Source organism: Ambystoma mexicanum, chromosome 1q, assembly GCF_040938575.1.
Source record: "Ambystoma mexicanum isolate Mex_15411 chromosome 1q, UKY_AmexF1_1, whole genome shotgun sequence".
Lineage (NCBI taxonomy): Eukaryota > Metazoa > Chordata > Amphibia > Caudata > Ambystomatidae > Ambystoma > Ambystoma mexicanum.
Genome location: NC_090922.1, coordinates 1,390,697,668 through 1,390,722,133, shown reverse-complemented (window position 1 = coordinate 1,390,722,133; position 24,466 = coordinate 1,390,697,668). Strand labels below are relative to the sequence as shown.

The 24,466-nt window shown below is 45.1% G+C and overlaps 1 protein-coding gene across 1 annotated transcript in view; it reads left to right on the top strand.

Moving 5' to 3' along the window:
• LOC138548002 (cytochrome P450 4B1-like) overlaps positions 1-24,466 on the top strand; it is a 166,739-nt gene that overhangs the window by 36,305 nt on the left and 105,968 nt on the right. The window contains exon 5 of the mRNA XM_069642249.1: positions 16,451-16,575. Within this exon, the coding sequence (XP_069498350.1) occupies positions 16,451-16,575 (125 nt within the window). The remainder of the gene's footprint in view (positions 1-16,450; positions 16,576-24,466) is intronic.

The window sequence follows — 24,466 nt, the reverse complement described above, 5'->3', positions numbered from 1 at the left end:
CTGGCACATGCTCTTCAGAATGGATTGCCTCTATCCACTTTTGTGACATTTCCCCATGGCCAACACACCCTCAACCCCCTCCCACATATCCAGTTACCTTCTTCTAGCCCCTCCCGAGGGCCGTGATCACCACATACCCTGCCGGCCCCCCTCTTCACTCGCACGTTAATGGTCATCATGGAAAGGGAGAAGGGGCCATGAGTAGTTACCTTCTCCCTTTTTCCATGGCAGCCATTTTCTCTATTTGTTTTAAAACACATCAAATGGCTGCAGTGCTGTTTCACAACTTTGCATAAAAGCTATTAGCATCAGGGTGCTAATAGCTGTGACCCCATGGTGGGGGGAATTATGACCTGCTAATGGTTCCAGGGGGTCACAATCAGTCCTGCACTTGAATTGAATTGATATTTAATTTCTATCGCGCTTGTACACACGTGTTTCAGAGCCCGACAAGGCAAGGGAAGGGAACAGGGGAGAACAAAACAAGCGATTTTACTAGGCCCAGTAACATTGAGAATGCGCAAGTGCATGGGAAGAGGGGGAGGGGAAAAGTACATTTCCAGACAGTGTCTCCACCACCTCTGGCATTATTGCTTAAATAGTACCATTGGGTGGTGCGACACACACACCGAAGGGCTAATTCTGAAGGCATTAGTGTGGGCTAAGGGAACAATGATATCATCAAATATGTTGTATTTGATTGCAGCAAACATAGGACTCTGGTATCATGTAGATACTGTTTAGGGTTGAGCCACTTTTACCTCACTTTGCTTAAAACTGCCTATGGCATCTCTCCTTTCTATATAATACAGTAGATGTCCGTGTACAGTGCATGTGTTCATTTATTAGCTAGTAGTATTACTACCTCTTTGAAGCACTTTGAAGCTCTTCACCTGTGTATAAGCGCTGTACAAATAAACAATAAATAATAGTATATGAGCAAACATCAGGGACAGAAGAAAATGATTGCGAAAGAAAATAAAGGACGTCAGAGTAACCAGAGGAAAAACATACCCACATTTTTAGGAACACTAGAGAATAAAAACAGACATGAGGACATAGGCTGAAGGTAGAGAAAGTAGAAGAATTTTAAAGAAGGTCAAAGAGAAACAGAAGAAAATCTTCAGATGACTTGGAGCAATACACTCATGTCAAGTGGAAGTTCTGAAAACATATTTGCTCCCACAGACCAATGGCGTGTTGAGCATGCTGACAAGGATCCACCTGGTTGATGCTCTTCCATAAGGTGGATCCAGTTCGCCATCAGGTGGCCCCAAAAAAGAAAGTGCCTTATCATTTTTGGGCTGCTGTGGGATGCCCACAGCCACTTCCCTGTCTGGAGCCTAAGGGATTTTCCCCCTGTGGATCACACATTTTCTCAGACGAAAGTTAGAGTCGGCCAAAGACTTTCTGTTAGCCCCTATTTGGGAATGTTTTTTTCATCAACCTCCTGCTTCTGTCTTGTGCTCAGAGATTGCACCTGGAAGCATTTGCCATGGTATATGATCTGCTGATGTCCCCAGGAGGGATGGGTTGGTTTCATCTACCAGCTGAAGAGGACCATCGCTTGGTGCCCACTCACTACTACTTGTGGAAGGCTAGTCCTTAGAGGCTACCAGCTCCCAAAAAGACCTACATGAGAGTCACTTTCCCTATACAAATAAGTGGGGGTTTTGCGCATGCTCCAGATGGATGGATAAATATGGGCTCTCTGCTTGATGGGAGGCTTGATGTGTAGTCAACAGTAGAGATTGTAGAACATATCGTATGTGCAGGCACTTCACAGCTGGCAGGATATTACTTTAAAGGACATTCCTGGGCAGTAGCTTCAGCTGACATAGGGGCTTCTATAATAGGCTGTTGCATTTATCTCCAAATGCAACGAATGGTATTGATCACAGTAATTATGAATCAGCAAACATTACAGTTCACAAATCTCATTTATCAGAATGTAAAGATATATTGTTGTTGCTTGGCTCTCAGATTACAGAAAACTGAATAACTGTGTCCATAACATCAGACGAAGGAACCAAAACCCCCATCAGTGTGCTCCCGCTTTGGCATTGGTGGGGGTTCCCTTCCTGCACATTTACTGTTTAACTGGAAAAATACATTTGAGATACCATCAGGAAAATTGTCCTGAAAAAGCAGGAATGAGTCATGGTGTTTTCACCGGTGGCTATTTTGGGTATTGCCCCCTGCAGTGCAGGGGAGCTCACTCTTTCCTCTATCTCTGTAAACAATCTGGTCCGACTGGCAGACAATCATTAGTTGCCCATGCTCAAGACCCTGAGTGATGCACTTTATCTGGTTGCAATACTCACTGCCCATTGTAATATTTCCTGATGCCCTCTCACCCACCCAACAAAGTACATGAAACCCTAAATGAAAAACTTCCAAGATATCCACTCCTGGAAACGAGGAAAGATAGCCATGACAGATCGCAATTACTGATGCCTTTAGTTTAATCTTCTGATGTTACCTGCTGTCTATCAAAGTTCAGGGATGATGAAACTACTTCTGGGTGAATAACACGGAGGGATGAAAAATAAAATGCTGTATTAGGGTCTGCACTCTGTTCTCTCGCAGACCTTCTTTCGCTGGGAGCATACTCTGAGCTTCCTACCCTATTCCTCAGGCTGCTTTGAAGAGATTTTTTATTCGGTGTCTGTAAGCAAGTTTTTCTGGGCGCGACAAGACAAGGTAGGGAGACAAAGGGAGGGAGAAACAAAGAGTCTTACTAGGCCTTGTGTCATTCAGGTTGTGCAAGTGCCGGGGGGCGGGGAAGAAGTGCCAGGGCAGGGAGAGGGCGTAGTGCAATCAGGGCAGCATTGTTCTGAATAAGTGCAGCCAGGGGAGCAGGCTCTGTGTAGTGCAAGGAGGCCGTCTCTGCCTGGAGAGGCGTGTAACCATCAGAGAGTTGGATTGGAGGTAGCTGAGCGAAGGGCTCAAGAAGGAAGATTTTTAGGAAGAGAGAAATGGATGTTGTGCAGGCACCGACCCCAGAAAGATTTGTTGTCAGTGCATAGGGTCTTGAACTTGATCCTTGCAGCCACCGGGAGCAGAGGGATTTCAGGGCTGGGGAGATATGATACCTAGGTTTGAGGCCAAAGACAAGTCTTGCAGTCCTGTTCTGGTTAGTTGCAGAAGGAAGATAGAAGAGGAAGGTAAGTTGAGGCTGTTGCAGTAGTCCAGCCTAGATAGGGCTCTGGAGACGTTGAGTTTCTGGGGGAAAGTGAGAAAAGGAAGAATACCTCTGAGGGGGTGAAGCTGATAGTGGAACTTCTTGGAGAGGTCTGTGATGTGAGGAGAGAAGGAGAGAGTGAAGCCGAAGATGACCCCAAGGGTTTTTGTCTCACAGGAAGGCACAGGGAGAAGGCCCAAGGAGGGCAGCCAGCATGAAAGAGGGAAAGCCGGTTCAGGGGTTCTAGTGCGGAGGATCTCGATCTTCCTGGCATAGAGGCAGAGATTGTTGAAGGTGCGAGAGAAGAGAGGAGGCAGAGGGCAGCCCGAAGGAGAGCTGAGTGTCATCTGCACAACACTGAAAGTTAGAGGAGAATGCAGAGATGAGGCGGGCCAAAAAGGCCACGTAGATGTTGAAAAGCCGGCGTGAGAGGTTGGAGTCCTGGGGAACAACACATGTGGTGAGAGAGGTGGTGGAGAGATAGGATCCTAGTTCGACCTGAGAAGGACGGTGCAGGAGGAAGGAGATCAACCATGCTAGGGCCTGACCCATGATGCCCAGGTTCTCATGGAGACGATTGAACAGGATGGCATGATTAACCGTTTCAAAAGCGGAGGAAAGATCAAGGAGGATGAGAACAGAAGGAAGGCTAGAGTCAAGATTAGTGAGCAGATCTCCATGGGTGTTCAGAAGAGCATTTTACGTTCCTCTGGCTGCTCTGAAATCAGACTGGTGGCCATGGAGATAACCAACAGATTCAGTGTGGAGAGTAAGCTGGGAGTTGGCCAGCTTTTCCAAGTGTTTGCCCAGGAAAGGAGTGATTGAGATCAGGTGGTATTTTGCTGGACAGGAAGGATCTGCAGAAGGTTTATTCAGGAGGAGGTGTACAAGGGAGTGCTAAAAGGGAGAAATGAAGGTTCCAGTGGCAAAAGAGTGATTTCAGGAATCAGCCAAGGCTGGATCAAGGGTGTCAATTTGGTCCATGATCGTTCTGGAGGAGCAGGAGAGAGAGCACCTGCTTGGATGAGACTTTCAAAGATCGAACTTGTCTAGAAACGTCATCAGGAGTGATCCCAGAAAAGGAGGAGAAAGGAGGAGGAGAGGGAGAGGCAGCCACAAGGAGGCTAGGAGGGATAGAGGGAGAGGAAGAGGAGAGAGAAGTCAAGCTGTCCTGAATTTTAGAGGTGAACTGAGAAGCCAGAGCCGTGCATAGGGCCTGGGAGGGGACAGGATATATGGAGACTGCAACAGGATTGGCAAGCTCTTTGCAGATTTAGGCCATGTTGTTAGAGTCCAGCCGTGTTTTTAGAGGCCGCAGAGATGCAGGCTTAGATATGGGCTCACTTCTTATACAGGGCAGAGAGTCGGAATTTCCTTTGAAGCAGGCGACAGGCCAGTTTGTCAGAGGATGTGGCTTCAGACGTATTCTAATGACAGGGGCATGGACATCAAGAGTGTTAGAGATAGAAAGATGCAGGCTACCGAGGGCTGTATCAGAGTGTGAGCCAGCTGCAGGAGTAGTAGGAGGGGAGAAAGTAGCAGCAAAGTCCTCCGCTGACACACGCTTCATGGACCGGATGATCAAGAACGTTGGTGGCAGTGCTGGGGTAGGCTTTAGCTTGGGGACAGAGAACGTCAGGTGGGAGGAGAGCAGAAAGTGGTCAATTTAAGAGAGAGGAGTGGTGAGAGGGTTAGGTAGGTGGATGTCAGAAGAGATGAGAACATCCAAGGTGTACCCGGCAGAGAGTGTTGGGCAGAAGGGTAGAATAGAAAGAGAGAGAGTGTTGGAGAGATTGCGGAAGAGCCCCGAGGAGGGAGCGGAAGCATCCCAGTGGATGTTGAAGTCTCAGAGTAGGAGAAGTTGAGAGGTAGAGACACAGAGAGAAGAGTAGAGGTCAGCCCATCTGAGAGGAAGACGGCGATCTGGCCAGGTGGCCTGTAAATAGTGGCCACAGTTAGAGAGAGGCCAGGAGAGATAGAGAGCCTGAATACCAGGCATTCAAAGAAGGAGTAGGCCTGTGTGGGAATAACAGAAGCAGGGACCCATTCTGTAAAAGATCAGGGCTACTTCACCTCCAGGATTAAGATAGCTCAGCTGATTAAGCAATCGCTGCAGGGATCGGTCTGTGATCTGCAGGTCACAAGTACTAATCTTGGCAAGGCCACCTCAGCCTTTCATCCTTGTGAGGTAATTAAATCAGTTTGCTTATCATAATTTTAAATTTTGTTTTATGTACAGCTGTTTCAAAAGAAATATATAAATAACACAAGGATCATTTAAGATGTGATGATGGCCTCTCGAATTCCATAAAACTACCCATAATGTGAAAGACACTAAAAACATGAGTTAAGTGCTCCAGTGAGCCAAGCCACTGTTTGCTAAAAGGCACCTGATTTAAACGAGGATCCAATAGAACAAACTTACAACATGAATGTGTGCCCTGTTCACAAGAAATTTTTATGGGGAAAAAGAGGGATTGATTTGTGAACTGTTCAGTCTCAGAACTAAGCATGGTATTCAGGCTTAAGTCTCTTGGTCTCCTCAAGTCGTAACCTCTTTGTCATAGGTTGTTGGAAGCTGAGATTGAGATATCACTAACAATCATAGAAGTTACGTTTATTTCCACAATATCAGAACTCCGATCATCCACAAATTATACTAATTCACTGTCCTTCGATGTTACTAATTGAAGAGAGGGGATTATTTTTAAAAAGGGTCCAGATATTTCTCAGATTCAAGATTTCATTTTCTTCTGCAGGACACATTGGCCCTCATTACGACCCTGGCGGAAATCGGAAAACGATGGCGGAAATGCAATACCGCCATCGAATAGCGCTCGGTGCGACTATGACCCGTCACCGCAAAGTACGATGCCATTAGCGACACCGTAGTGAACGCCAACGCTAACTGCACCAAGCACGCGCGCGCGCGCCATGCCAAACCGTAAACACCACCATGGCGCAACGGTACGCCAATTCCGACCCTAGCGGACATGTACCTAACGCCATCAAGCATGGCGGAATGCACCATTCCGCCATGGTGAGAAGTACGGCATCGCGAATCAACCGTAAACGGCCCCACTGACTGCCCGTACACCGCTCCCTGCCCACAAAGTACAACTCCCCGTAGGTGCAACGAAGCCACATGCAACCAGTGAAATGCACAAGTCACCCATGCATGCCAATGAACAAATGAACCTCAAGAGGGGCCAATGGGAGCTGCAGGGCACAGATGGCACGAATACAGAAGCCATCCCAATGGACATGACCACAGTCCCCCACCAAGAAACGCACGCAAACACAGGCACCTGTGACCAGCAACATTCAGAAAATCACAACATTCCACCAGTCCACCTGGCTGACCGGCATCTGTCACACAAAACCCAATCCCCCGCCCCTGAGCATGACAACATCCAAACTGTCGTATTGGCAGCCCCCATCCCTGACCTCACGGGCTTCGTAGGCAAACGCGCCCAGTACAGGACCACGCAACAAAACTCCGAAGCTGGAACCCAATGCAGATCCCCTCACAAGACATCGCTCCCCAAATAGGAATATGCCACATCACTTGCAAAGAAGAACGCTACACGGCCCATATCAGAATAGAATTTTAATGCACATCAATATCACCAAGCCCATACAGCCATCAGGCCATGAACTCCAAAACACATTTCACCATTGTGGGCTGCATCCGCAAGAAATGACCAGCCACCACTTGTGTGACGCCCTGTACCCTCATGGTACACAGAGCCACATTCACGTACGAAAAGGCAACATGGAAGCGCACAGAACCGCAGGGCCGTCCCAATGGGGAGGCACTAGTCCAGCTGAAAGGCCGAAATGTTGCTCCGAGCCACCAGTACTGCGTAAGGGCATGTGGCCCATTGGCGATCGTCCCATAAGATCGTAATGCTGCTCCACTGATTAACACGAAGCAGCAGGTGTCGGGAGTAAAACCCATCTGCAGGAGTGGCATACAGATGGCAGTGGCAAAAGGGGAGGAGATACCTGTCAACCAAAAGAAAAGAAAAAGAATAGAATGGCCATCAGAACTACATTCGAACAACTCACTTCAATGATCACACTAAATCCACAGCCATATGCATGTTAGCCCACTCCAAAGGATCATCACCACCCCAAAACCACTTGCGAATCATAACTATCTATATCGAGGTGAAAACACCATCACAAACGAGTGTACCTGTGCATGCGTCTGTCAAAACAGAATCCTTCAGATGGGATTGGTAACGTGCATGGACACAAGTGTCTGAAGGCGCGTCGAGACAGGGAGGGCTCAACAAGGCCAGATAGACGATGGTCCCACTATGGCAGCCCTGCATCACATAGCGCAGGGGGGGCGGACAGATCCCAAGAAGCCCTGTACATGGCAAACTCTGTATCAAATCACCTGCCCATGCATCCATTCATCATTCCCTCATCCCGTAATGAAAACGCCTGAATATTTACTCACATAACATTAGAAATATCCATTGAGTCTGTGCGTTATGCAGCCTGCAAAATCCACAGTGCCCCAGCCCGTAATTCCAGTCTAGTGAAGTAACATGTATTTGGGAACGTCCTGCCTTATCGTCCACTACGCAATTGCGCATCCCATACTATTCATATCAATCATAGCATTCTCGCCATGGCCCCTGTCCCAAGGACATTGAACAATAGAACGTTATATTTGCAGTCAGACCTGTGGGCATCTCCTCGCCGCTAGCTGAAAACCGAAAGCGCCGCCCTTCGAATTCCTCATTTGCAACATCACGTCGAAGAGGCATCTGTGGCCGTTTTAAAACACTAATTAATCCATCGAGTGCGGCTGTGTGTGAAAATGGCAACTGCCTTCACCCACGAATGGGACGCCCCGCCCGTCGTTGCAACTCGGTACAGTGATGAATGAGGGCCCACCGTTACTCGAGTACTACGTTCCACTGACCCTTCACAACTCTGTTCGCGACTGCACAGATAGTATGTGAAACAATGGGACCACAGCAGAATGAACATATCAACCAATGTTACACGGCCATCGGGTACAAATACAAGATTGCAATAGCAAGATGCCATTCCACGAATTGCAGCGTTGTGCGCGGGACGCGCTCGGCCAAAGGGGAGAGCAGTTTGCACAGGTGGAATGAATCACCACAGGTGGAGGCCATTCAGCCTGGAAACACATAAATTGCACAGCCAGTCTCCTCCCACAACCACACCGAAATGCTACCGGCAGGACTCGCGATGTTGGCCCTGGGGGACCTGATAGCACTGCAAGTACTCCAACTCCAAGAAGAAGACGAACACCAACTACAACCGGCCGCACGGAGGAGACGCAGGAGGAGGAGGAGGCCAAGGCAGGGCCAGCAAGGGCCGCCAGCACAGCCACTACCACCACGCAGGCAGCCCGCAATCCCACGCCTCCGAGCCCATCCGTTCAACCTCACTGATGAGCAGATCCACACCCTCTACCGTCTGGACCGGGACACCATAGCCGCCATTGTGGACATGACACAGGCTGACCTTGTCAGCATGATAGATAGCCCAACCGCCATCCCACCCCTACTGAAGGTGGTGTCTGTACTCCACTTCCTGGCCACAGGCACCTACCAGCACACAGTCGGACAGTTGCATGGCATTTCTCAGCCACTGTTCTCACGGACACTATTGCAAGTGCTCGATGCCCTCCTGCAGCACGCAGACGACTACATCTCCCTACCACGCTCGGAGCTGGAAATTACCAACACGAAAGTGGGATTCCATGCACTTGCCGGCATACCGGGTTGCATTGGTGCCATCGACTGCACCCATGTGGAATTGGTCGTCCCACATGCCATGGAGGCCCAGTACCGCAACCGAAAACAATTTCATTCTCTGAATGTACAAATGGTGTGTGACTCCAACAGGATCATTACACATTGTTGTGCCCGATTCCCTGGATCAACCCATGATTCTATGGTCTTGAGGAACTCTACGATACCACGCTACATGGAGCGACACGCAGGGAACAGATCCTGGCTACTCGGTGAGTCTCATTTCATGCATGATGATGTGGGGTATGTGATTCGGCAATGACCTGGCAGGAAGGGGGGGGGGTGCGTACGTAGCAATGGCTTTCCACATAATTCGTTTATCGTCCACATACAGGTGATGCCGGATATCCACTGAAGAGATGGCTCCTCACACCAGTCCGGAACCCACGGGACCAGCATGAGGAGGACTACAACCATGCCCACTCACGTACCCGTGTAGTCATTGAACAGGCATTCGGCCTACTGAAGGGTCATTTCCGCTGCCTCAGCAGGTCTGGCGGGGCACTCCTGTACCGCCATGAGAAGGTTGCAAAGATGGTGATGGCATGTGTCATGCTCCACAACATGTGCGTACGTAGAAATGTGCCCATGCCCCCTGACGCAGAACTGCAAGCACCTGATGATGGTCATGATGAGGGTGGGGATGTGGCAGCACCTCAAGGAGTCCGCGAGGCACAGGAGGCCCGTGAAATTCGTCAGCATCTCATTGATGTATGCTTCTAGCACTCACGCCTGGTGGCTGATACATGGACACGGGACTCGTGGCACTGTGTGTGTCTGGGACATGCACAATATGGACTGTACGCCTATGATGGCCTAGTACACAAAGATCAATGTCCACACATCTCATTGGTTGATCGTGCACTTTTTATGGCATATGTGATATCATGTTGTACACCCTATCGACCCGCCACCCAAGTGAGCCCAACGCACCCCCTCCACCCTCCCACCTCCCCCCCCAACACCAGTGTCCAAAGATGCTCATCGTCAGTGGGCAGTCGCTATTGCAAGCCCCCTCTGCGGGTATCAGGGGCACCCCTGCCTGTGGAGCGCAGGTTCCTCCCAGATCTACGTTGGGGGCTGCCCTGGACGGAACTTGCAACGGATGATGTCTCTGCCTGCTCACGTCCATGCATGTCCCTAAGGGTCTGCGAGAGCTCAGTGAGCACACGGCGCACTGCGGCAAGTTCACCACATACGTCTTTGGACGTCGCATGCAGTTCCCCCCTCAGGCTCTCGGTGCTTCTCTCCATTTGGACTCTCAGGCTCTCGGTGCTACTCTCCATTTGTGCCCTTAGTGTCTCTGTACCTCTCTCCATTTCTGCCCTAAGTGTCTCAGTTGATGTTTCTATGTCTGCCTTAGTGCCCCCACATTCATCGGCATGGTCCTTGAGGAGCGTGGCCAGTTGCTGCTGTTGCACTATTAACTGGTCGAGGGACTGTTGCCTCTGCTGGGCCATGGCCATTTGCGGGGGTGTCACAGAGGGGCTGTTGTCCTCATGTTGCCCTGCCACAGGGCTTGTGGGGGATGGCCAGTCGTCGTCTTGTGGGTGCCCCTGCGTGGTATCCTCATGTAGTACGGGATGGGACAGACAGGGGGATTGGGACAGGTCATGGATGGATCTGACTTCGACATCCCCGTCTTCTGTGTCGGAGCATGCTGCCATCAATGGGGTGTCACCTATGGTGCTGCTGCCACCGGAGGCAGTGCCTTCTGTGGCATCCGTTGGGGGGACCTGTGGTGGTGGTGGTGTGGGCATGCTGGCTGCTGGGGTGCCTGTTGATGTTCCCTCCTCTGTGCTGCCACCTGATTTGTGCTGCTGCCGTGTCTTGATGCGTGCAGCTGAGGAGGAGGGTCTTTGGCCGTTGGTCTTGGCCCTCTTTGCAGGTGTGCTGGTAGGGGTGTCCTGCAGCTCGTCGTTTGGATCGGACCCTGTGGTGGAGTAAAGGAGGGCGAGGGTTATTGGTGGGTCTGTGGGAATTGGAATGGAATTGTATCACATGCATTGGGGTGGTACCTGAGGGTGATTTGGGTCGGGGCCTTGGAGGTGCTTCCATTTGTGTGTGGAGTGAGGGTGCAGTTGTTTGGCAGCCTGCAGTTAGGGTGTGCCTGCTGCACGTGTAGTGCGTGTTTTAGGGGTTTTTAATTATTTATGTATTTATTGTGGGTTTTAACGTGCGCTATCAGGACGATGTGTGTGGACGTTCTCCTGGACATGTGTTTCTGTTGCACTATGGGGACACATGGTGCTTCACATGGATGGACTTTGTGGATTTAGCATTGTTTTATTTGGGCCACCTACCTGATTCTTCGGATGTCTGCACTCCTTTCTCCATCCCTCCGACTCCCTCTATGCTCTCCATTCCGATGGTGGAGGCACAGATTTCTTCCCAGGGGGTCAGCTTGATGGGTGATTCCGACCCTCCCCCGGTGGCTGTGGCAATGTTGCAGTTGGCAGAGAGTATGCTGCGGACGCGTATCCGCAGGTCGTCCCATCGCTTATGGCATTGCTGTGGGGTGCGGGGTGCGGTCCCCACCGCACTTACCCGCTGTGCCACCAGAGCCCATATGGCCTTCTTGTTTGCGAGTGCAGTCCTGGTCATTTGCGTGCAGAAGACGACGGCAGCATTCTCCTGGAGGGTCTCTGTTAGCACGGTGAGTTCCTCACGGGAGAAGTGGACCTGCCGCTTGCGGTCGCACGCTTTCTTCGCTACTTTTCCCATTTTTCTTGGTTTCGCTACGGTAGGCGCACACTGCGGTGTCCGCTGTGATGGGTGGCGGTATTGCACCTAGGGCGCCGTACGGCGGCGGTGTGGGCCGTTTTGGGTTCATTTCCGCCATCGCGGACTTTGCACTTCCGCCATGCCGTGGTGCTCGTGCCCGATGGGTCGGAATGGGCCGCACTTTGCTCCTTCTTGCAATGGCGGAAACGCTATTTACGCTGTGGCGGTCCGGTCAGTCACTTTCCGCCAGGGTCGTAATGAGGGCCATTGTCTTAATTATCATTTGAGGATTATGCATCCCATTAGCCCCCATTCTATTACTGTTGGTCAAAATCTTGAAAACCAAGGAATCTTGCCCTTGCTTACGAGGATCCATCATATCTTCTGGTTCTGTCACTGCCGTTGACCTTCCAACAATTTAACATGACGATCTTGCACTAAACTACTTTCACTGTTCTTGGAAGCCCCCTTTGTTGCGCCTGCAATTTATGTCTGTGAACAGGAATCCAATGTGGGGTGAAATTTCCATGTAGTCTGAGTCTCCTTTAAGGCCCCACCATCAATGCCGTTTTTATTGTTCACCGACTTGGCCTTTTAACGTTTGTTACTTCATATACAATTTAATTTTGTTGTTTCAAATTGCGTTCCCGCATCTTTAATTTTACTGATCGCGTTTCTTGTTGGATTGATTCCTTCTCTTTAACAGGAAGCATCCAAAAGAATTTCTGTGATGCACTTTCATTTATTTATTTAGTTGGTTTTTGGTTTTCTTTTTCTGATTCGTTCTCTTAAATAGATTTCTGCAAGCCTCCAGATAAGGTGCGTACGAGGCATTTTTACACATGAAAATCTTGTAAATACGACAGCTTTATTATTTTCCTGTGTACATTTACACACAGGTTTAGAGCAGAGGGCAGTGCAGAGGTCAGGTTAGTTGACAGAAACCAGAAGGCTTCTTTTGATTTTTATCTAAATGGATGTAATTGCAAGCCACCTCTGAAACAGAATGCATTTCTCTGAAGCCTTTCAAAAAAAGAAACTGCACACTCTGATAAAAGGAATGGTTTCCTAACATTCAGTTTCAGAAGCAATGTGCATATTTTCCTAGAATTTTAGGATTGTATAATTAATAAGATGGAAAACTAAGTTGCAATTAAGAATTAATATTTTGTAGCAAATTATGCTTTTTTTTACAGTGAAAGCAAACCAACAGAGTTCTGGTGCTATGTGCATAATCTTGCAGAGGCAGATCATTTTACACTTATAATGTAATTTACACTCTAATTATAAAAACTGTGTGTAAAATGATGACTATGCACAGTATAGTTTACATCCATTCAACCTTGCAGTCAATGGGGTACATTACTATAGATGGTCAGTGGCGGCAGAGTGTTTGCTCAAGGGTGAGTGATTGTCATTACACCAATCACAGGTGTTCTAGCCTCTCAAATCTTCAAGACTACAATTAAAAACATCCAAAACCTGACTATCCAGGAAGTACAAGTGCTGTTCAAAAACAAACAAAGGAAAGTTACATTGGTAATTGAAAAAGAAACTCAGCAAAACCTGTCCCTGTGATAATCCCGATAGGCATTTAACTTTATATAGCGCTTCATAAATTGTTCGTCCAAAATCTAGGTACTGTCATTATTATACCTCAGTTGATACTCAGTTAACCGATCTCTGAAGGATGTTAGCCAATAAGATAGCTCAGCCGGTTGAGTACTCGTTGCTGCAATCTGTGCATGATCTGTAGGTTGCAGGTTCGAATCCCAGCAAGGCCAACTCAGCCTTTCATCCTTTCGAGGTCGATAAAGGAGTACTGACTTTGGTTTGGTGATAATTGTGATAAATATGTTCCATGTACAGCACTTTGACAAAAGCAATATATAAATAACCATTTGGCTATTAGATTAGATGTAGAATTTAGCATGGAGTCTGTGCCTCTCTGCACTGTTGTATCATAACATTGGCATACTATTAGGTAATAACTACAGGAAATTAGGACTTTCATTAAACATCAAAAGACAATTCTGCTATTGAACGTCAAAACACACAATACAATTCATGTTTGCTTTACTATTTAATTGGCTAAGTTTTTTGATTTCAACATTTAACTATATACAGGAGGGATCAAATGTCCAGACATTAGAGAAATAATGAAAAGTGTATTCTGTCACAATGCAGAAAGCTGCAGCATAGTAATGATTTCCATATAATTTTTGAACTCGTTGGCTGGATGTCACATACATTTTACTCTCTTGCAAAGGAGAAAAGTCATTTTTACTCTCTTAAAATCACATTTACTCTTAAAGTTTAAAAATAGGGAGTAAAATACTCCCCACCTCAAAATCTCATCTGGAGCACTGGATTTCTGTTATTCTGGACTCCCATACAAATTACCCACAGTGTCAACAAAGCACTGAATTACTTGTTGCAAGGAAGATTGCTTAGTTGGGCAAATTTGTTAATGAATTCCTTTGATGGTGGAGTATCCAATTCTGTGAATGAGGCAACTGGGTCAGTAGTGATCAAAGTCAGATTATCCTGTTCTTGCTGTGCAGCGCTCAACACCTTATTCTCATGCATAACGTCTTTCACCACGTATGATAAAAATGTTTACAACCTCTCTTGACTAGAAGCAAGCTGGGTGGTATGGGTCTTAACCTCATGCTGTATAAGGTCATAAACTTTGACCAAAGAATTCAACAAAACTTTTAAAGCTGCCAGTGATGCTGCGCTAATGTCTTTGACACGGTCAAACTGAGGAGGGTTTTTTGACAAATTAACTGAACTGTTGGTTGAAGTAGAGTTAAATGAGGAATCCTGCTGCTCCTCCGATTGGGTTAGAAACAGGTCCAGGGTATCGGATAACAAGCAGGGAATGAATTGCAAGTATGACTTGATTGCAATATCTTCACTGCTCGTGTGGCAGACTCACTGGAAGGTCTATGTTATGATTCATATTAAAAGGAACAAGAGTTTCCTGCTGGAAGGAGATCTCGGGCAAATCTCCCAGACTCGCAATCCGCGGCTTAAACGAATCTGTACTTTTTGTATTAATATTTGTTGCAGCAATCATAAATTCCTGATTGAACATCGCTGCTTCATTTTCAAGCAGGTCTGCTCTGGAGACTTCTGTGTGTCAGTAAGTGCATAGGACAGCCTGTTAGGAGAATCGAGGGGGAGTCGAGCTGGGACTGGAGGGTGTGTCAGACTCTCTGCTGCCATCTGCTGCACATTCCCTGTGTTTACTTAGTAAATAATACATTTTTAGAAATGATGTACAAAAACTACATTACTGCTCAATCCTGGTTACCTCATGGATTTAATTGGCATGCTCTCTGCTCCTATGACTCCAATTTTGCGCGCTTTGAATGCAAGTCACATTTTAATGTCCTCATCACGAAGCTCAGCCTTCAATAGCTTCAAAATTCGCCAGGAAGGAAACAAGCTCTATACAGAACGCACTGGATACGTGTTCCCTTCCAACACCAAAGCCGGCAACCCCACTTGGCAGCATCTTGCACGCAAGTCTGATTTTAAAGTCCTCAACAAGAAGCTCTGCCCCTCAATAGCTTCGAAATTCACCAGGACAAAAACACACCTTATCTAGAACGTGCTGGATCTATGTTCCCTTCCAGCACAATATCCGGCAATTGCACGTGGCAGCCAGGGGCGTTGCTAGGGGGGGCTAAGGGGGCTATAGCCCTGATCTTTTGGTTGTAGCCCTGGATAGAATCTCAGGAGCTACAGCCAAAAGACTAGCTAGCCCCCAGTCCCAACAGTTCCGACATCAGCGTAGCCCCGGGTCTTTTCCAGACCTAGCAACTCCCCTGGTGGCAGCACTTCTTTTTAAGGGCATAAGAGACTTTACGGGCACTGCCAGGGATGCACTAACTGTGGTGGTAAGGGCAAATATGGGACTTCACCTGGTGTCATGCAGGACCCAAGAAAATAAGTGGTATTAACCTCAAACTGCTTTCTGAGCACACCACCAAAAGCCCACAGGCAGAAGCATGAATGAGTTGTGTTTAAAAAGGGAGGTGATAAAGTGGGAGGGAGAGAATACAAGAGTGTGTGATTAAATGAGAGTGTGTGTGCGCATTTGTGTGCACATGCACGTGTGTGTGTATTTATACCCTAAATGCATGACATGATGTGCAGTATCTGATGGAGACAGACTTCCACATCTAGCCCATAGGTCATTGGTTCTATCATTATTATTAGGGTATATTTTGAGCAGGGACCGCCTAGCATCAGGAAGGTATGGCATGATTACAATCATAGCAGGAAGAACATGATGAGGGAAGCAGAGAAACAAGGGAGTGGTGAGCTAACACTTTGGGGTAAGGTTGGCAGTTTTGCAGCAATCGATCTACAGTCAACCAGGTGAGGAAACAGGGTGTGGGGGTAGATCACCCACAATCAGATAGGCTGGTGAGTGAAGGGTGATTGAAAGAATATTACTGAATGCATTCTCTTTTGACTTTCAACCTATTAAATTGTCCAGTCAGTCAATTGTGTGTCAATAACAGCATTACTATCACAGGCTCTCATTCTATCACTCGGGCCATTCTTGCTGTAACCAGAATAAGTGAAGATCTGAATGAGTCACAGCACGTGCTGAATGAAGTCAATAAGCAGCTGCGACTGAGAGTAGGATGATGTTTAACCTACTACTTTTCTTGCAATCTGCATATACTAATAAACTATCTGTATCATTTTCCAATAGGATAAGTGGGAATCGCTTATCGACACGGGCAAGTCAATTGAACTTTTTGAACATGTCAGCTTGATGACTCTCGACACCATCTTGAAATGTGCCTTCAGTTACCGTAGCAACTGTCAGACAGACAGGTGAATATTTATATTGGTTAAAAATAGATTCTTTTTTATGTAGCTTTGTACTTAAGGAGCATGACCCACGAAATGATCATAGCTAGAGGTCATGCATGATGATTTTGGGGCAGGTGCAACATTTTACATAGAGGCCTCATGTCATGATTATTTGCAATCTATCTCCCCTGGTAATGCTGAAGGAATTATATTGTTAAAGGGACCTTATCTCTGTCTCCCTGAATTGCACACTATGTAGACGCTATGAAAACATCTGCTCTCAGGTTGATGACTCTCAAGCTTTCATTGTGTACATTTATATTCTTGGAGCCGGGTCGTGTGCCCCTTTATCTGTTCATCATGCTTACTCAACACCATAATCCGATGCATTGGTGTCTCAGTTCTAGATTGAGGAACACCTTGAAATGAACAGGTCGATGAGGTACATTTCTTCATGCATCCCGTTAGCGTGTATTTGGCTAGTATGCACAAATAACCCAATAGCCTCTTCAGTGCTATGGGCAGGACCATGCCTCAAACAGAGCATTTAATAAGATGTACAAAGTGTTAGCCCATCACAAGGTAGAAGTGTGTCTGGATTGCAAGGAGCAGTTGACCAGAGGAGTTAATGAGAGTTTTAAGGTCCACTTCTAGAGGAGGCAAATTAATCTACTACAGTCTGGATCAATGCTGGAGATGCCAACCAAGCATCGTTTGGTGAAAGATATAAGGATGCAGACATGTACCCAGTCAGGATCAGGAATGGGCAGGTCAATGTATTAAAACCAGTCCGGGTCATGAATGGCACAGAAAACATATTGCACGCCAGGATAAGGTCTGTCACTTAGTCAGGAAGTGGAATGGTCAGGACAGATTATTGCAACTAGTCCAGGTAAAGTATTCCATCGTCAAATAGAGTCTGGAATGGTAAGGGGTGGTCAAGGCAATGGTTTGCAGTCAATCAGTGTCAAGAAAGATCAAGACAGGTACTGGCATCCAGTCAAGGCAGGAACAATCACAACAAGGTCTCATATATAGCTTAAGTAAGAGATTACTAGGACAGGTATTGCAGCGAATCAGGGCCAGTTATGGTAAATATCCATTCAGGGTCTGGACATGGTCTTTTTCTCAGTCACTGTCAGAAATTATTAGAACAAGTATGGCAACCACACATGCCAGGATGGGTAAGAACATACTATTGCACCCACTCAGGGCCTAGACATTATTGAAATGAAGAAAGGACCAAGAAGTAAGATGTTTTCTTTCTTTTATTCAGGATACATGTAACATCCCACTGGCTCCAACACAGCCTTTTCTTCTCACAACTCATTCCTTTCCAAAAATGCACATTGATATGATATGATATGATATGATAGTTTATTTATATAGCGCCTATACACAATGTGTTTCAAAGCGCTTCAAGGAGGGAGGGGACATAGGAAAAATACAGTTACATTCAGCAAAAGTCCTTGAAACAATACAGAATGTGAAAAACTATCATAATAGGCCTGTCGACATTTCTGATAGTGCAAGTGCATAGAACGAGTAAGGCAAGAGGTAATGGAAAGGAAGGAAAACAGAGCAAGCAGTAACATTTCTAAGTCTGACGACAATTTACGCAGTGCAGGTGGTAACAAGAGGCGGGGTGGGAGGGGGGCAAGTGGAAGGAGGGGGGGAAGGAGAACAAGACACGCTACTGAGCAAAAAGTCAGAGACAAATTGAAAAGTAGGGGAGGGGGGAGGGGGAGAACAACAGGGGGGGGACAGACAACCTGCTATCAAGAGTCACGGGACAGATGATAGGAGTAAGTGCTAGGAGGCGGAGTCTAAGAGGGGGGAGAAAAGGAGGGGGGAGTAGGAGGGAAGTTGAAGAGGATGGAGATGAGGAGGGGGTGGAGCGCAGAGCAAGAGGGGGGGGGGCAAGCAGGGTGAGGGCACACAGATACTCACGGGGGGGCAAACAGAATCTCCGGGGGGGGCAAACAGACACTCACGGGGGGTGGGGGGTTGTAAACAGATACTCACTCCCAGTCCAACATTCGACATTCCAAATGCTATTAGAATGCAGAATACTACACATCTTCATTCTTTACATATTTACAAATATCTACAATGAATGAAACTAAGTATTAATGTGAAAGTCTAACGTCTAGCATATACAAACTGCAAAGTTAAATGATGTATCTCTAATTTGTTTCCTGATCACTTTACTCTTCAACATACCCCTCAGCTATTTTTTAGTAATACATAAATAAACAAAACTATAGACAGATTGTGAAAATCTAACAAAATGTTTCCAGAAAACTTTCTGATATATCTGATTTCACTACACAACAACATCTCTCAGCAATACTCTATTCTCACTGAGGACACTCAGTTAAATTAGCATTCACATGTTGTACATTAGTTGGAACTACTTTCTTATCATTGTGAGAATGATTAAAACCACTTGATCCCATCAAAATCTTTACCTCATTGGTTGGTTTTTCGTCAGTACTCTTACCGACTCTATTTAGATTCCAAACCCTACAATCTGATGCTCTCACAACTCCATGCAGTTTTCATTTTACTAGAAAAGGATCCGACAAATTTGAGCATCCATCCTTCCTTGGGGAAGTTCAATACACACCTATTCTCCCACTTTGAATGCACTCTCCTTCATGGCTTTTCTGACATCAAAACATCTCTTATTGCTCACCTGTTTCTCAGATATTATCTTTGACCCTTTGAAAATCCACATAACTCACACATGCCTCACCTAACCAAGTAGGACATACTCTAGTATTAGAATTCCTTCCTCTCACAATATCACATGGATGATATAGTGAGAGGAATTCCTTTCTCTCACCATATCACATGGAGAGATTCCTGTTGTGGAATGAGGGGTGAATCCATATACCACAACAACATCTTCAGCAGCTTTCCTCCAATGTTTGCCTTCAGCAATGGCATATCTAATACTCTCTTTAATAACTCTATTAAATCGCACGACTATTCCATTTGTTTCAGGATGATACACAGAACTGGTCCAATTCTCTATAGCATTCCCTTTTAAGAATCTCTCCATCTCTTCTGACACCAGCTGTACACCATTGTCCATGATGATATTAGAGGGATAAACTTCACTTCTGAAAACATCATCCAAAAACGTGACAATCTCTTTAGTCCAAATGTTTTGTACTGAAGATGAGACCACATGTCGACTAGAACAAAACAGTACTTAAACATCCCTGACTCTGTACCGGTCCTACAATGTCCAACCCTACACTTTCCCATTTAATCAAAGGAGTGGATATGGGAGTCATTGGTTCTACTCTCACTGTACAACCTTTAGCTGCTTCCTCACACTAATGACAATCTGTAAATCCACGTTTGGCCACCAAAAACCTTCTCTTAACAATGGTTTGTTTTTTGTCGTACCTTGATGACCTTCATGAGCCATTGCTAAAATATTTTCTCTTACTTCTTCCTGAGGAAATGACGTATGTCCCCTCATCAGCATGCATCGCTTTACATGCAGCTTGTCAAAAACATGCCTCAATGCATCAGGAAAAGATATATTTTTAATGTGAATTGTTTTTTAATAACGCACTTAACACCTGAGTTCGGTTTCAAAGCACAGATCCAGCTATTCGAACATCTGTTGCTCTGCGTGGTCTTGCTTCCAAGACCAGCATGTTGCCGCTGCGCTATCCTCAGATGCTTTCCTTATGGTGCTACGCTTCTCTCTACATTCAATCCTCTCCTCATTGTCTCTCCAAACAATATCTTTCAGCAAGGATTATTTGCACTCTTCCTCTGATACACCATTTTGATTAATTTCTAATAATCTTCCATGTCATCATGATTTTCCTCTTGTTTTTCAACTACATTCGTTAATCTAGATCGACAATCTGCAGCCTTATTTTTTACTCCTGGTACATATTCCACGTCCCAAGTGTAATCCCTTTAGTGGTTAAAATCTCCCTAAGCGGTTTCTGATCAGACCTAACAATGAACCTCACACCCAACAGAAATGGGCGAAACGTATCTTTTGGCCATTTAACTGCAAGTAACTTTATTGCAATAGTGGAATAATTTGTTTCTGATTCCTTTAACACTCTAAATGCAAAAGCAATGATCCATTATTTCCTGTTACACTGTTGAGATAAAACTGCCCCCAATCCATGATTGTGGGCATCAGTAGTCTCAACACTTTTGTCGCTCAGATCATAACTATGTAAAGTCAGCACTTTGTTTAATACTGACTTATTCAGAAATTCAGCTTCACACTTACTATCCCATTGAAACTGTGCCCATTTCTGTATCAATTTCCTCATGTTCACAGATTTAGTTGCTAAACCTGGGATAAACTTAGAGTAATACTCTGCCATTCCAAAAAATGACACATTCTGTGCTTTGTCACAAAGACTCTGAAAATTAAGAAACCATTCACTAATTTCATTTTTGGTCTAATGCCTTGCTCAGATATTTCATAGCCCAGATATTGTATTATAGTTCTGTGAAATGTACACTTTTCTTTGCTAAGCATTAATCCAGCCTCCATAAAAATATCTAATCCCTTCCACAACCTCGTATCATGTTCTTCTATAGTTTAACCATACACTTAAACATCATGTTGAAAACATAGAACTCATTCAACATCATGGAGAAGTTGATACATGACCCTTTGAAATTTTGCTGCAGCGGATACTAAACCAAAGGGCATGCGTTTGCAATGGAATAAACCCTCCTGAGTAATAAGCGCAATAATATTTCTGGAGTCGGGATGTAATACTATCTGATGATGTGCAGATCTTAAATCTAGAGTACTCAGAACTTTGGCACCACTAATAGTTCCTAACATTTCTGTAATATTAGGTAATGAATGTCTGTCTGGAATAATACACTGATTCACAGATCTTAAATCTATACAACGTCTCAGCTTGCCATTTGGCTTGTGTACAATCATAAGAGGTAAAGTCCCTTCCAAAGAAGAGGTTCTTTCAATAAGCCCATTCCTTTTCATCTCCTACAGTTCTTTTTCTACACCAAATTTAAGATACATAGGCACAGATCTTATTTTCTGCACCACCGGAAAAGAATCAGATTTCACCCTAATCTTGTGTGTAATCTTTTAGACATCTTAACTCTTCTCTGAATACCACATGGTGTGCAACTTCATTAAAAACACTTATGTTAGACCCATCAATGGCATACACAGCCTCTTTGCATGGGTCAAGTTTATACTCAACTTTTTCTAATGAGATCAGCTGAAAAGTGGATAGCTGCCCTTTTCAGAAACATACACGTTTCCTTTAGCTAACCTATCTTTAAATTGCATCATGGTACAGAACCATCCTACTGATTCAATACGCCTACCTCAATAAGCCACAGGCCTGATATCTACTTTTCTCAACTTACACGTCTCTAATGAAGTGGTTTCAAAAATCTTCTTAGGTACCAAAGTATATTTTGCACCTGAGTCTATGACCATTTCAACATCCTTCCCTTCAATCCTAATGGTAACCATAGGCTTTTCAACATCCTCATCTACATTGATGCCAATGCTATCTAACACATCTTCATCTATAAATACACTCCTCTGAATCATCACATAACTAATCAACACAATCGGCAGAGTCATTCTTTCATCTACAACAGTTAGTCAAATGGCCCTTATTGTTACACTTTTTGCATAAAGTTTAAACTCCAGGACACAACTCATTGTTGGCAAAATGGTATAAACTTCCACAGTGAAAACAATTTTTCCTTTCTATCTCATCTTTCTTCTCTTTCAGTTTTGTACTTTTCTTTTTAAAGCTCGGTTTCTTTCTTCTCAACTTCTTGCCTTGTACCGAAAAAACTTCCACCACTTGTACATATTCCCCTTTCTTTATTCTTTCCTCTTTTGCAATTCTTTAGTACATGTATGTGTGTGTTCAACTTCTTTAGCCACTCTGAGTACTTCATCCAGAGAAGGTTTACTCTTACACCATAATGCTTGACAAATTTTACTATCAGAGTATTCTAACATAAACTGGTCATAAAGACTCTCATTACGTGTATGTCCAAACTCGCATCTGACCTCCAATCGCAAAAGCTGTGATATATTGTTCTACAGATTCACTCTGCTGTTTTCCTCTTTGCAAAATGTTACATCTCCAATAGAATGCTTATAGACGTCTCATAATGCTTATCAAACATCATTATACACTTATCAAACTCCAATCCTCAGATAGTGGCGGTAAATTCTGAAACTGTTCTTGTCCATAATTCCCCAAACAATGTAGTACTAGACATTTATTCCTTTCACTTGCAAAGTTCAAACCATGTACTACCACCACATAGTGCTTGAAACATTTCTTCCATCTTTTCCAAGAGATACTGGGTTCACTCTGCATATCCAAAAGGTAACATGGTGGTGGTACACTTTGTATTATTATTATCTGGCCAACAAAATGTAAACTCTACTGTACAGTAATTACTTGAGTTGTCAAATAGTCTTGAATTGTATGTACTCCCACTGTTAATCTCCGAAAAATACTTCTGATAACAATTTTCCATATGCTGGGACGAGGAAGAGCCAAATGGATGCACACAAAAAAAAGTACTGGGATGAGGAAGATGAAACAGCAAATATAGAGTGTTTCTCATTAACACCACAGATAGTTAGTCCCAAACATGCCAACATAGCCACCACACCAAGTCACACTGAAAGGTACTTTCCTCTAAAGTGCCTTTGTCTGTGGTGGCCGTTATGGTTAAACACATGCATATGTACTGTTGCGCACAGCAATCTAAACAAACTGTGCTGACAAAACAGTTTAAACAGTTGTTCGGCTTGCTGCACTCTCACCAAAGGCTGTAATTTGAATGTCAGTTGGAGCGTGCCACGTTTAACTGCAGGCAAAATGAAGCACAAGGAAGGGTAGTAACAAACCCAAGTAAGCCTGGGTTTTAATGTCCATAAACCACTGCAGAGGCCTCCATAGTTCAAATCATTCGCCAGTTCCACTCTTCTGAAACCAGCAAACTGTCACTTCATGACGCAGCAAACTTGCACTCTGTGGTATACACACTATACAGGTACTCAGTGGGGCTCTTGCAGCAAATTACTCATCGCCACTGAAATGATGAAAGGGCCAAGAAATATGATTTCTTCTTTCTTTTAATCAGGTTACATGTAACTCTCCACTGGCTCCAACACAGCCTTTTTGTCTCTCAACTCATCCCTTTCCAAAGATGCACATTTTCCCTTTCATTTCTACATTCTACATTCTAAATGCTATTAGACTACAGAATACTAAAAATATTTTGCATTCATTTACTGGAATGGTCTGCACATAGTTTTGAATACAGTCAAGGCCAGGCATGCTTATGACAATGCCTTGCTCTCATGTGCTGTCATGAATATTCTGGGTCAAACATCTGCAGCCAATCAGGGTCAGGAATGGTGAAGAACATACTATTGCAACAATTTGGTTCTAAAATGATAAGGTCTCAATCCCAGTTAGAGACACAAATGGTCAAGACAAAGAACTGCACCCCAGCTAAGGTAATATATATCATATTTAGGGCCTCATCACGAGTTGGGCGGTATCCCAACTAGCGGTATCCCAAAAGAGAATATTTTCTTTTAGTAATGTTTTTGAAAACGATAATAGGTGTGCTTCTTTTAAACTCCAAGAACCAATATAAATGTTTTTCCTGGAACTTGCTGTACCGAAATTAGACATTTCACCTTTAGTTGTTTGTTATTTTTCATCAGTGCAGTGGTGAAGTGTCCGGCCTGCACACCTGATGACTGTGGTTCGATCCCCGAGGTCGGCTTTAATTCATTATTCATAAATTCAAAGCAGACATTCAAAGTTTCTCATTTTAGCTGGGGGGACTGAGTCGACTTTAGCCCTGAGTACAAGAGGTTAGACGT